Genomic DNA, 12,725 nt, shown 5'->3' on the forward strand with positions numbered 1-12,725 from the left:
CTGGAGAGTCTGGCAGTCCCAGCATTTTTGATTCAGTGGTGTAGGGTGTGGCTTGAAATACACCATTTCTCTTCAGTCCAAAGGTAATGCTAATGCTGGTGAGCTGAAATCACAGTGCCCTGGGTTTCTAACAGAGCTAGCCCAGAAAATTGTATTCTCCCTATGGAAAGACGATGCCCACTGAAGGGCATCTTGTACACAAGCTGAGATTTAGAGAAACTTGGCCCCGCCCCGCCCCACCCCTTGAGTCGGACGACCTTGGTAGCAACTCTTTATAGTTCTGTGGGGTTTGCTTTATGGTTCGCATAATTCGTGGTCCCTGTTTATAACTGCAAGCTTCCCTCTCCATTCTCCTAATGCTTTAAGATATTTTTGCTATTTTCCATGAAATGCTGTAAGGTATCTTAAATCTGTATGGAATCATGTAGTGCCTCCTTGATGGTAGCTCTTCCTTACAAACCTAGATCATGGAGATCATCGCTTCAACTGATCACTCATGTTTGCTACTCCCGTTCTTTGATTTATCATTCAGTTGTTTGGTTTACATTTTAGGCTTAAAGTGTGAAACAGATATTGATGAATGCAGCTCACTGCCTTGTCTCCACAGTGGAGTTTGCAGAGACCAAGTTGGGGGATTCACTTGCGAGTGCCCACTGGGCTACACGGGTAAGGCGCAAGGCTAGTGTCCTTGCAACACAAACCGAGTCTTGTCCTGGATTATTTGTGTACATCTGGAACGCGCTCATGACTCGGTCATGTAAGGAAAGCAAAGGCATCAGTTTGTCAGCATGAAACTACTTATGGCTTATAAGATGGTAAAATGGGCAGATCTGGCACCCTCTTATCTGCAAGACGTGTGACTTCAAAGCCTGTGAATGTTCCTGAACCTGTTTTCCAGGCTCATAAATGGAGATGAGGAGACGTGTTTGTTCTCATGGGATGCCAGACAAGGTCCAGGTCCTTCCCGATCCCTTGGCCTTCACCTTACTGAAATCTGGATTTGTATGTGTGTGTGATTGTTACTATAGATCGGTTACTTTTGTTGCTACAGACTGTGATTATTACTATAGATTGGTTATTTTTGTAGCCACAGACTCTGCTCCTCTCTCTAACTCAAAGGCATTCATGTATTGAAGTATGTGACGTATTAATTCAGAGAATTGCAGCCTTGAAGTATCCTCCCTCTAAAATAGTCCAGAAACACCAACCTCACTATCAATTCCCATGCTGAATTTCATTATAACTATCCTGGTACTGATAATAGAGTCTTACGAAATAGAATGTGTACCAGGCTTTCTTTGGAGCCTCCAGCCAGCTCCCAAATCAAGACACGGACGACGCTTCTTACTAATTACAAATTCTTGGCCTCATCTTAGCTCTTGTTTTGATCTGTTGTCTTTATCTATGTTTTGCCTCAGGGATTTTTACTTTTCTCTCCTTTTGTATGCCTTCCTTTCACTGCTTCTCATATCTGGATGGCTGGCAGCTCCAACCTAAGCCTCTCTTTCTCCCTCATTCTCTCTTCCCTATTATCTCTCTGGAGCCTAGTTTTCTCTTCCTTCTTATGTCCTCTGCCCACCAGCCCTGCTTATCCCTCCCCTGCCTACACATCGGCTGTTCAGCTCTTTATTAGACCAATCAGTTGCCTTAGGCAGGCAAGGTAAAACAAATGCAACTTTGCACAACTAAACAAACATAACACATCCTTACATCATCAAACAAATGCAGGAGAAACAAAAGTAACATGCCTTCACATACTTAAAGTAATATTCTGTAGCATAAACAAACATAACATATTTTACATAAACATGTCACAAGAATATGATTTATAACCTAAGAAGCAATAGCAATCTCATAATATTGTTATGACAGAAGTAGAGACCTATTGAGGAGTTATCTCTGTACCTAACTCATGAAATTATTATTCAAAAAGTATTTTAAATAAGTATTTTAATTTATGCATGTATATGATTTTCTGTATTTAATAACTCTTTTATAATCTTTATAACATATTTCACAGTAACTAGATTCTGAAACATCATCTCCAAAAAAACAATTTTCATAATGAAATTAAAATTTTAATATAATATATGGTGACAATCCTTGAACCAGTTCTGTTTTGTCAACTTGGGATCCATGACATTATGGTAGAACTAGTTTTCTGGGGAGGGACACTGAGTTTATACAGTGGAATTATATGTTGTTTGGAAGTCCAATTCAAAGATTTCTGGGTATTTTTATTTACAAACTTTTATTTTTAAAAAACATCTTGCAAATAGAAAAATATCACACACACACACACACACGCCAAAATTAGCCAGACCCCAAATCTATACATCTCAAAGAACTTCTATGCAGTTTAAATAGCGATTCAGAAACCGTGAGGTTTCACACTGGATTTCTCAGTTTCGCTATTAAGCAGAATTTTACTCACTTATCTGCCATCAAAAGAAAAAAAAGACAAAATAGAAAAACAATTACTTTATGTCCTCTTTCATAACTCATGTACATTGCCTGAATTATTCAGTGCTCCATCATCCCCTAATATTTAGACTTTCTTGTTCTGTCTCACACTAATCACACTGCATCCTCATGCACATTCGTTTGTAAGTATTCAAAGATTTTTACGAGTAAACGTCCTAAACAGTGAATAGCATCCCAAAGTCCCCTCTAGTTGGCAATCGGGCAGACGGATAATATATGCCTACGCGTCCCCAACAGGAACAGAGTGTGTGTTTTCTTTTAGGGGTTTATCGCACATGTAAATTCAACTGTATTTCAAGAGGTAGGCATGCTCAGACTTAACTGAGAAAGCTGTAGATCTGCATGCTTGCTACCTCTGCCTCCTGTTGAAGACACGTGTTCAGCAGGTGGACCCACCGCCGGATTCATTGTTGTTTCAATTTCATGCCCCCTGCCCCCTCTCTTCATTCTTTGCGGTGTAAAGATGATGCCTCTGCACCCACGCATATCTACTTAAAAGACAATCTCCAAATCTCAGGTTAGCTTCACCTGGGACTGTCACATCAATCTTGTGAAAAGAGTGGCAGACATATACCACGAGAAAATTAGACCCAGGCTTCTGAATCACATGCATTTATTAGACTTTGAATATACTGTGCCGCTTGCTAAACATTGGATGTGCTGGCAGTACTTATCACAAAAAAGCACCTATAGCTTGATCTCTTGCTGTGATGAAACGCTGTAACAAAAAGCACCCTGGGGAGGAAGGGTTCATTTGACTTATACTTCAGATCACAATCCATCGTTGGAGGAAGTCAGAGTAGGAGCTCAAAGCAGAAACTTGGAGACAAGAGGGAGCTCCGCTTACTGGCTCTCCCTCTGGCTCACGTTCAGCTTCCTCACAGAGCCCACCCACTTGCCTAGGGATGGCGTTGCCCACGGTGGGCTGGTCCCTCACACATCAGTCTTCAGACACCACAGTCTCTCACAGACCTGGTTATAGCCCAATATTATTGAGGTCCCATTGTAAAGAGAAGCCTTCCCGCCAGCCTGGTTCCAGAGCCGCATCAGTCCCAAATAAACGTTTACACAGGAGGCTATATTAATTATGAAGCTGTTGGCCTTGCTTGTTTCTTACTAGCTAGCTCTGACTTAAGTATTTATCCCATAATTGCTAATCTAAGTATTTCTCTTACTGGAGAAGTTTCCGGGCTTCTTATCCCTATGGCGGTTACATCTTGACTCCCTGTGTTTCTCCTACCCAGAGTCCTCCTGGACTCCTAGTCCCACCTATCTTGCTTTCCTATTGGCCAACAGTGCTTTATTGACATATACACAGGACTTCCCCCATCATCCCATCTTCCCAGGTGACTCCAGGTTGTATCAAGTTGATAATGAAAATTAATAGAACAGTATTGTGCTCTGTGTAAATGTAGATTTGTTAGAATTGCTACCTTCAAAATCTTTCATTGGTGAAATCTCTCTCTAGTGTAGTTTGTGGTAGGGTGTGTGTGTGTGTGTGTGTGTGTGTGTGTGTGTGTGTGTGTGTGTGCCGCTAGACATCTGCTACATGATTCCATGTGCACCTTGGATTTAAGCATCCTGCACTTGGTACTATCACGTGCTGGGTATCTGTTGCTAAGCAACAGAGGAAAGGATGTGGATGACAGCACTTTGCCCTCAGAACTTGTTCACAGAGCACGGTGGACAGCTGCACAGAAGTCTGGCTACTGTTTTCTGGACGTTCAGAACAAAATAAGTTATTTTCTTTATTCAGCATTTTTCTCAAATACATTTTGTCAGTTGTGTGCTGTCACAGCTTAGCTTCAGAAGGGTTACACAGCAAAGAATAAACAACTAATGAGCAGATGATGAGAGAAAACAACTTTAAGGAAGATCACACCTTCTTAGAAATATGGTCACATGTTCACAGGTGTCATCTCTCACCGTATGCCAAACATGTTACATTTCTGGCTAAACTTTTCTTTTTTGAAATTCAAAAATGGAGAGAAATATTTGTGTTGGTATTTGGCAAGGAGCAAAAATTTCACAGGCTCGTCAGCCACGATTTCCAATTGCTCAGTTTTCACTCCGAACAATTTGCTTGAACAAAACTTACGTTTTCTCCAGATCAAAGCCTCTGTGGTTCTTTGCAGGCCAACTGTGTGAAGAAAACATAAATGAGTGTAGTTCCAGCCCTTGCTTGAATAAAGGAACCTGCACCGATGACTTGGCAAGCTACCACTGTACCTGTGTAAAAGGATATGTTGGTAAGAAGCTTGCCCTTCTCTCCTGTTTCAAAATTCTGTAAATAAAAATTAGTGCGTTAGCCGTTATAATATCTAAGTACTATATTTGGATTTTATGAGCATGCTATTGGAGATAAATCATGTAAATGATGTTCATAAAATGAACATAAACTGGCAGGGCGTTGGTGGAGCACGCCTTTAACCCCAGCACTCGGGAGGCAGAGGCAGGCGGATCTCTGTGAGTTCGAGGCCAGCCTGGTCTACACAGTGAGTTCCAGGACAGCCTCCAAAACAATACAGAGAAACCCTGTCTCGAAAAACCAAAAAAAAAAAAAAAAGAATTTAAATTGATGCAGACTAATATATCTTGCAAACTGATGGAAGCAGTGTGGTTAAAGAAATATGTACTTAATTTTTAGGGAGTAAGTCCGAGAGGGGCGAGCACGAGGGAAAACACGAGGTCACAGAGACAGAAAATAAAGAGAGAGAGAGAGCTAAGTGTATTGTCTTTTTAAACATCGTTTCAGCTTGATGTCCCTTGCTGAAACCACACTTTCAGAAGGAAGATAAAATAAACTGAGTCCCCAAAAGTGCAGAGTCCTGAAATGACTCCACAAAGCCAGGGATCCTTCTAAGGGGCATCGTGAGCAGGGCTAATGGCAGTGGCTCTGCCACCTCCCTCCTTTAGGTGCCCTCGAGGAGTCACGCTGAGCTCAGTTTTCCCACGGAGGTAACCACCAACCCCAGCTCTTTCTCATCCTCACCCACCCTAGGTGTGCACTGTGAGACAGACGTCAATGAATGCCAGTCAAGCCCCTGCTTAAATAATGGGGTCTGTAAAGACCAGGTTGGGGGTTTCTTGTGCAAATGCCCGCCCGGATTTTTGGGCACTCGGTGTGAAAAAAACGTGGACGAGTGTCTCAGCCAGCCATGCCAAAATGGAGCCACGTGCAAGGACGGTGCCAACAGTTTCAGGTAAAAGGCCAAGTCTAGAGTTTCCGCTTTATGCTTCCTCCTAGACTGAGCAGTCGCTGCGCAGTCTTTGTGGAGTACTAGCTGCAAAGTCCCAAGCCAGCTAGCCTCACACGATCACCCCAAAGGTAGGCACAGTAGAATCGCACCACCGCCTGGATGTGAGCCTGTAGTTTCTGTTGTTGTTGCTTGTTTGGTGTGTGTGTGTTTGTGTGAGTGTGTGTGTGTGTGTGTGTGTGTGTGTGTGTGTGTGTGTTGTTTTTGAGACGGAGTCTCCTTAGGCACGTCTGACCTGGAACTCGCTACATAGTTGAAGATGACTTTGAACTTCTGATTCTTCTGCCCCTACCTGGGTGCTGCAATCATATGCAGGTGCCACCATGACTGGTGTTTTTTGCAGCGCTAAGGGTTGAACCTGGGGTTCCCCGCAAGTCAGGCCAGCACCACCGAGCTGCACTTCCAACCTGAAATCTGTAACTTTAATGTAGGCAGCCTAAGGCGGCATTTGAAGTCTATGAGTCTGATACGTGACAGGTTTAGAAACTCTGGCTCTTGAGAACTCATGAGTTGTGGAAGGAGGGAACTGCAGAGATGGCATGGTCATCACGTATTTGCCAAAAACGATAGAAAAAAAAGCATGAAGAACTTGAGTTTGAATCCCTGTGTAAATAAATGAAGCTTGGTGTGGCAGCACCCTGTGATCCCAGGGACGGACAGTGGAGACGTGTGGGTTACAGAGCTCACTGGCCAGCCAGATTAGCCAGAATGTGGAACTCCGAGTCCAATGAGAGACCCTGTCTTGGAAAATAAGGTAGAGAAAGGCAGAGGCGGATGGCTGACACCAACCTCTGACCACCATGTGTGTACACGTGTACAGAAACACACACATGTGCAAAATAACAGTGAAGGGAAACTACAGTCCCAGCACGTGGACGTTAACATGTGAGCACTAGGCAGAAATCAGTATTTTTGAACATTTTGCATCTTAGCCAAAACCTTTGCACGAGGTAAGATGAAAAAACGGGCTGTATGATCATACCGCCTGCGGGCGGGCCATCTGCACTGGAATCCACGGTGTTCTGGCATCTACTTAGGAAATCTTTCGTTTAAAGAACTCGAACATGAGCACAATAAATAAAATAGCAAAAACTGAGCCTTTGTAGATGAATCAAAAGTTCTTGGGGGGGAGATCTTGTCTTCCTGAGGGAGCACTTAGGGTGTCAGTAGAATGTGATTTCAGAAACAGCCCCTCCAGTGTGTGTAAGCAATTGGTTGTGACGACAGGTCCTGGCACGATGATCAAGAATGAGGTTGAGACTCCCACCACTCAGCAACGGCAGGACTTCCTCACGCGACTTAACTGCTGTAGCAAACTTATAACTCATCAATAAAGTCGGGATGACACCAGCATTACCTCATTACCTTAACATTGGAATCATAAATTAAAAGGCTTTAGAATAGAGCCTGAACTATCCGTGTTTTCCTAGGGATCTCTGTGGGGGAAAGAACTCACATAAACCAAATTTCACTTGGACCAGAATTCCTTTTTGCTGTGTTTTGTTGTATTTATGATGCAGAGTGTCTTGAAGTAGTTCAGGCACAATCTGATAATTGGAAAAGAAAACACAATTTAAGTGCTTTTTGGACTGGGGAACAGGTTTTGCCATTTCAGTCTTTTAAAGTCTTCTGAGACAAGGTTGTCGTAATTGGGGACACAGTTTCTCTAATGGATCCTCTTATGGTTCCTGATGATGCATCTCATTTTCTTCCAGGTGCCAATGCCCAGCAGGCTTCACAGGACCACACTGTGAGCTGAATATCAACGAATGTCAGTCCAACCCGTGCAGGAACCAGGCCACCTGCGTGGATGAGCTGAACTCATACAGTTGTAAATGTCGGCCAGGGTTTTCAGGCCGCAGGTGTGAGACAGGTATGTGTGAATTCAGGTGTGAGACAGGTGTGTGTGAGCACAGGTGTGTGTGAGCTCAGGTGTGATACAGGTATGTGTGAATTCAGGTGTGAGACAGGTGTGTGTGTGAAGTCAGGTGTGAGACAGGTGTGTGTGAGCTCAGGTGTGAGACAGGTGTGTGTGAGCTCAGGTGTGAGACAGGTATGTGTGAGCTCAGGTGTGAGACAAGTGTGTGAACTCAGGTGTGAGACAAGTGTGTGAACTCAGGTGAGAGGCAGGTGTGTGTGAACTCAGGTGTGAGACAGGTGTGTGTGAGCTCAGGTGTGAGACAGGTGTGTGTGAGCTCAGGTGTGAGACAAGTGTGTGAACTCAGGTGAGAGGCAGGTGTGTGTGAACTCAGGTGTGAGACAGGTGTGTGTGAGCTCAGGTGTGAGACAGGTGTGTGTGAGCTCAGGTGTGAGACAGGTGTGTGTGAACTCAGGTGTGAGACAGGTGTGTGTGAGCTCGGGTGTGAGACAGGTGTCTGTGAGCTCGGGTGTGAGACAGGTGTGTGTGAGCTCAGGTGTGAGACAGGTGTGTGTGAGCTCAGGTGTGAGACAGGTGTGTGTGAACTCAGGTGTGAGACAGGTGTGTGTGAGCTCACAATGACTGTTAACAATACTCTGAATAATTATGGAAGTCTCAGCTTCTGCCTGGGTCATGTGCTGCCCACATACGATGGGCTCCGCTAAGCCCTTGGTGCTCATTTCATCTTCACAGCCATCAATAAACTAGGTGCTGCTGTCACCATCACCAACAGCTTGGATGAGGAAACTGAAGTTTAGGGATCCATGAGGGAAATGTAGAAAACAATTTGGCAGACCTCTTCCGGGTTTCCCTTTTTAACCTTTTGTTTTTTGCTGCGTGCATCCCGGCTCTGCCACACACCAGCTGCTCAATTATTATTTCTCCTCCCCCTTCTTTCTTGTTTACTTCCTTCTTTGTGGTCTTGAGGCCGTGTGTGTGTGTGTGTGTGTGTGTGTGTGTGTGTATGTGTGTGTGTGTGTATGCGCCTGCATGTGTGTGTATGCATGCATGCGTGTGTCTGTGTGTGTGCGCGCCACATGTTCTCTCACTGAACCAAAAGCTCACTGTCTAGATTGGCAGACCAGCAAGTTCCAGGGATCCCCCATCTCTGCCTCCCAGCATTGGGATTATAGACATGCCACCATGTCTGACTTTTTATGTGGGTGCTAGCGTTGGGAAATCATGTCCTCATGTTTGTATGAACTGACACTTTACTCACTAAGCCCAGTGGTTCTCACCCTTCCTAATGCTGTGTCACGACTGCTGCGCGGCCTGTGTCCGAGAACGTGCGGAGGGTGTCGGGTATTGATAACACAGAGACTCGTTCAATGATATAAAGAGAACTTTAAACAGGCTCCAAAAAGGTTCAAGAAAAACTTCCTAAGAAAAGCTCCCACCAGAGAAGCTTCTGCTCTCTCCTCTACCCTCGCTGGTTCTGCTCTGACACCAGAGGTGGATGTGTGTGGGTTTTTGAAGGTGCGGTTAGTCTCTGGACAAGGTCGAGGTCAGGGCGGTTTCCGTGGGAAGGCCTTTCCCAGGAACTTATTGTATCATTTTTAGTAAACAGGTTTTTACTAAACATTGTCTTACAGCTGCCTACTCCCAGGCAGAAGGGGAAGTGGCCAGGAACTTATTGTATCGTTTTTAGTAAACATGTTTTTACTAAACATTGTCCTATAGCTGCCTACTCCCAGGCAGAAGGGGAAGTGGGTCTCTGCTCAAGGTCTGGTGTTCCCACAATGCTGTTTTGATACAGTTTCTTATGTTGTGGTAACCCCCAACCTACAATTATTTTGTTGCTACTTTATAACTATAATTTTTCTACTATTATAAATCCTAATAAAAGGTAGGTGTTTTCCAATGGTTTTAGGCAACCCCTATGATCCACAGGTTGAGAACCATTGCACTAAGCCATTTTGTTAATTTTAACGGCATTTTCATGATAGAAAGTTGAAACATTACAACTACATAAATTTATTGGACTATGAGAACATGTTATGACTTATGAATATTTAAAGCAATCTAGTCAACATATTTATTACCGCAGCTGCTTCACACATTTTGTTGTGAGAATACTTAATATGTACTCTCAGTAGTTTTGAATTGTACATGTGCTGTTATTAGCCATATTTACCATGTTATAAAGTTGAGCTCGAGCAAATGAACCAGCCAAACAGAGTGCTCATCTCTGTGGCTGTGAATTCTAATTATCATCTCTATTTCTTCCATGTGTCCTGAAAGGACACTTGTAAAAAAGCCACTGGGCTTGTTGATAGACAAGTATGTCAGAGAGTCAACGGAGCAACGCTAATTTCCTTCCAAGCAGACTGAAGTCTTTTGTGATAGAACAGGCTTTGCAGAGCTGAATAGGAGAAGAGCTGAATTGTTCATCAGCTATGGAAGAGACAGATCCCTGAGTAAGGGCAGATGCTACCCCTGAGTTAGCCTCTCCGTCCTCTGCAGCATCAACCGTCTCTCCACAGTCCCTCCCAGCAACATACACACTGCCTTATCAGCTCTCAGACTTTCTACCTCCACAACCCTGTTTTCCTGCTCCCTGGTACGGCTGTGTTCTCCCTTATTACGTATACTCACTAGTTATATAGATGCAGATATATGTTTCATAAAGGTGCTGTAAATTTTGAAACCGATTCTCAAGCCTTCACGTGTGATGAAGTTAACGTCTTTGGATTTGGTGCTTCTTGTCCGCTGCTTTCCCCAGACAACTGGAAGCACAGAGGCATGCCACATTCTGCAACTCTCCTTATTTGTTGCAGAACAGCCTTCGGGTTTTAATCTGGATTTTGAAGTTTCTGGCATCTATGGGTATGTCATACTAGATGGAGTCCTTCCATCTCTCCATGCCGTAACCTGTGCCTTCTGGATGAAGTCCTCTGATGTCATCAACTACGGGACACCCATCTCCTATGCCCTTGAGGGCGACAAAGACAACACCTTCCTCCTGACCGATTATAATGGGTAAGCAGAAGTGTTTGGGTGGGTGTGGCGGGAGAGCTTCTCCTGACACCAAGTTAGAACTGAATCCCGCTTAGGGCTCACATTCAGACGTTGGGGCTTGGGAACGAGGGAGGCATGGAGGCTTGAACGACAGCAGAAAGTTGGGACACCTAAACAAGCTCTATGAGAAAGTCAAGTGTGAGTGTTGTCATGGGTATTGTTTTATTTTACCTTACCAATGCCCTGAGGAAATACTGCCCCTCCTGCAGACTGCAAAACAAAATTTCAGGAAGCCTAAATTTTTTTTGCCGTGCCCTGCCCCTTGCAAATCATATCATGGGAAGATCGGGTCTAACTCTCAGGAGACCCATGCTCTTTTTTACATAGTAGGACATCCAAAGATTAAGGGTCATCCGGAGCACTTGTGTGTGGGAGACAAGTGTACTGAATAAGAACCAGTGCACAGCCTCAGGGTACAAGGGGGAATTCTTGATTCCTTCAGTTAAGCCTAACTCCAGAGTCCTTCCCTCTGCACGGTCATCCCAGTTGTGTCTAAAGTTTTGCCGAGGAGCCGCAGACTTGGACAGCCCCCACCACTGGTCGCCTGCCCACACTAGTTATTGCCGAGCTGTTCACTGGCTTAACCTCTGGGGTCCTATGATGACCCTCCACTCGTTTCCACACTTGGATTCCTCAGTGAGGCTGCAAGACCACCCCTGACTAGGCTTCACCGTGCTCCAAGGGGCCCTTTTTTCTCAGGTTCATCCATCACTGTGGCCTGTGGTGCATGTTGCAGGTCCCAGAGACCTACTGGGACTTTCTTCTCAAGTTAGAGAGGAGTGCCATTATTTTGGTAGAAATCTCATCAAACGCAGTTCTTCTTGGTGAACTTGAACTTTCAGGGAGGAAAAAAAATAAAGGCATTGGCAAACACTTAAGGTACAATATCCATAAAAAGGTAACTGTTGCCTTCTGGTTGGAGAGAGGAAAAGGGAAAACATCTAGAGGAAACAGTGTTGCAAGGATGTTCCTGTGGATGTTGTTACCAGTATCTGCGAAGACTTATTCTCACCCTCTTCTTTCTACAATCATTTTTTCATTGGACACTTTCCACTTTAAACTGTTTACTGTCTTTACACCACTCCCCTGGGTGGTGGGGTTTTTAGAACCCTCTTTTGGTTCTTTCATTTGGGCAGACATATTTGGATTACCATATGACCAGTCTGTTCAATTTGATATAGAAAGTCTATGATCCAGACAGCAGCAGAACCAGGGTCTGGGAAGAACCCTTGACTGGTTCACAGATTCCCTCCAGGAATGTTCTTTCTGTGCCCTCAAAGACTGAAGCAGCAAGTGGTTTCTTCTGACCTCTTCTGTTACTACAGAAATCCTGTTCAGATGGCCCTGTCCTCATGACCTAGTCACCGCCAAAGGCCTCTCTTCTTACACTGCCAGATTGTTGGTTAGGATTTTGAACATACAAGTTTTGAGGGAACACAGATGCCCAGTTCATAGTATAAGCCCTGAAATAGACTTCCTTCTATGGATATCTGAAGACTAATTCTGGTCTTGGAAAACATGTTCTAGAAGAAAGCTGCTGGTCAGACATTTCAGCAATTCTCACCCCTTGACTTTTGATGCTAAATTGTTTCAATTGTCCGGGCTCTCCCTAAGGTTTTTCTCATTCACCAGTGTTACTTTGAGCTAGAATTTTAGTAACTCTTGCTTCTAAAATACTATCAGATGGAGGGTTGAAATAACTGATGGATTACATGAATGCTACACACACACACACACACACACACATACTCATACACTCATGTGCGTGCAATAAAGTGTAACATGGCCCAAGGAAAGAATTGTGTGACCATTCACTGTATTCTCTGGAATATTTCTCTCCACAGTTGGGTCCTTTATGTGAATGGAAAGGAAAAGATCACAAACTGCCCATCTGTAAATGACGGCACTTGGCATCACATTGCAATCACATGGACAAGTACCGGTGGAGTCTGGAGAGTCTACATAGACGGGAAACTATCTGACAGTGGTACCGGCCTCTCTATCGGCAAAGCCATACCTGGTATGTTTTAGGAAAAAATGGGTATATG

General features: G+C 44.2%; 1 protein-coding gene across 3 annotated transcripts in view; it reads left to right on the top strand.

Moving 5' to 3' along the window:
- Svep1 (sushi, von Willebrand factor type A, EGF and pentraxin domain containing 1) overlaps window positions 1-12,725 on the top strand; it is a 176,593-nt gene that overhangs the window by 103,600 nt on the left and 60,268 nt on the right. For 2 of the 3 annotated variants that reach the window (XM_005085043.4, XM_021235926.2), the window contains exons 22-27: window positions 553-666; window positions 4,620-4,733; window positions 5,486-5,687; window positions 7,457-7,614; window positions 10,437-10,638; window positions 12,522-12,697. In XM_005085043.4, the coding sequence (XP_005085100.1) occupies window positions 553-666; window positions 4,620-4,733; window positions 5,486-5,687; window positions 7,457-7,614; window positions 10,437-10,638; window positions 12,522-12,697 (966 nt within the window). The remainder of the gene's footprint in view (window positions 1-552; window positions 667-4,619; window positions 4,734-5,485; window positions 5,688-7,456; window positions 7,615-10,436; window positions 10,639-12,521; window positions 12,698-12,725) is intronic. The other variant, XM_040737940.1, reaches the window with a different exon arrangement.

The sequence above is a fragment of the Mesocricetus auratus genome, unplaced genomic scaffold (genome assembly GCF_017639785.1).
Source record: "Mesocricetus auratus isolate SY011 unplaced genomic scaffold, BCM_Maur_2.0 Super-Scaffold_6730, whole genome shotgun sequence".
Lineage (NCBI taxonomy): Eukaryota > Metazoa > Chordata > Mammalia > Rodentia > Cricetidae > Mesocricetus > Mesocricetus auratus.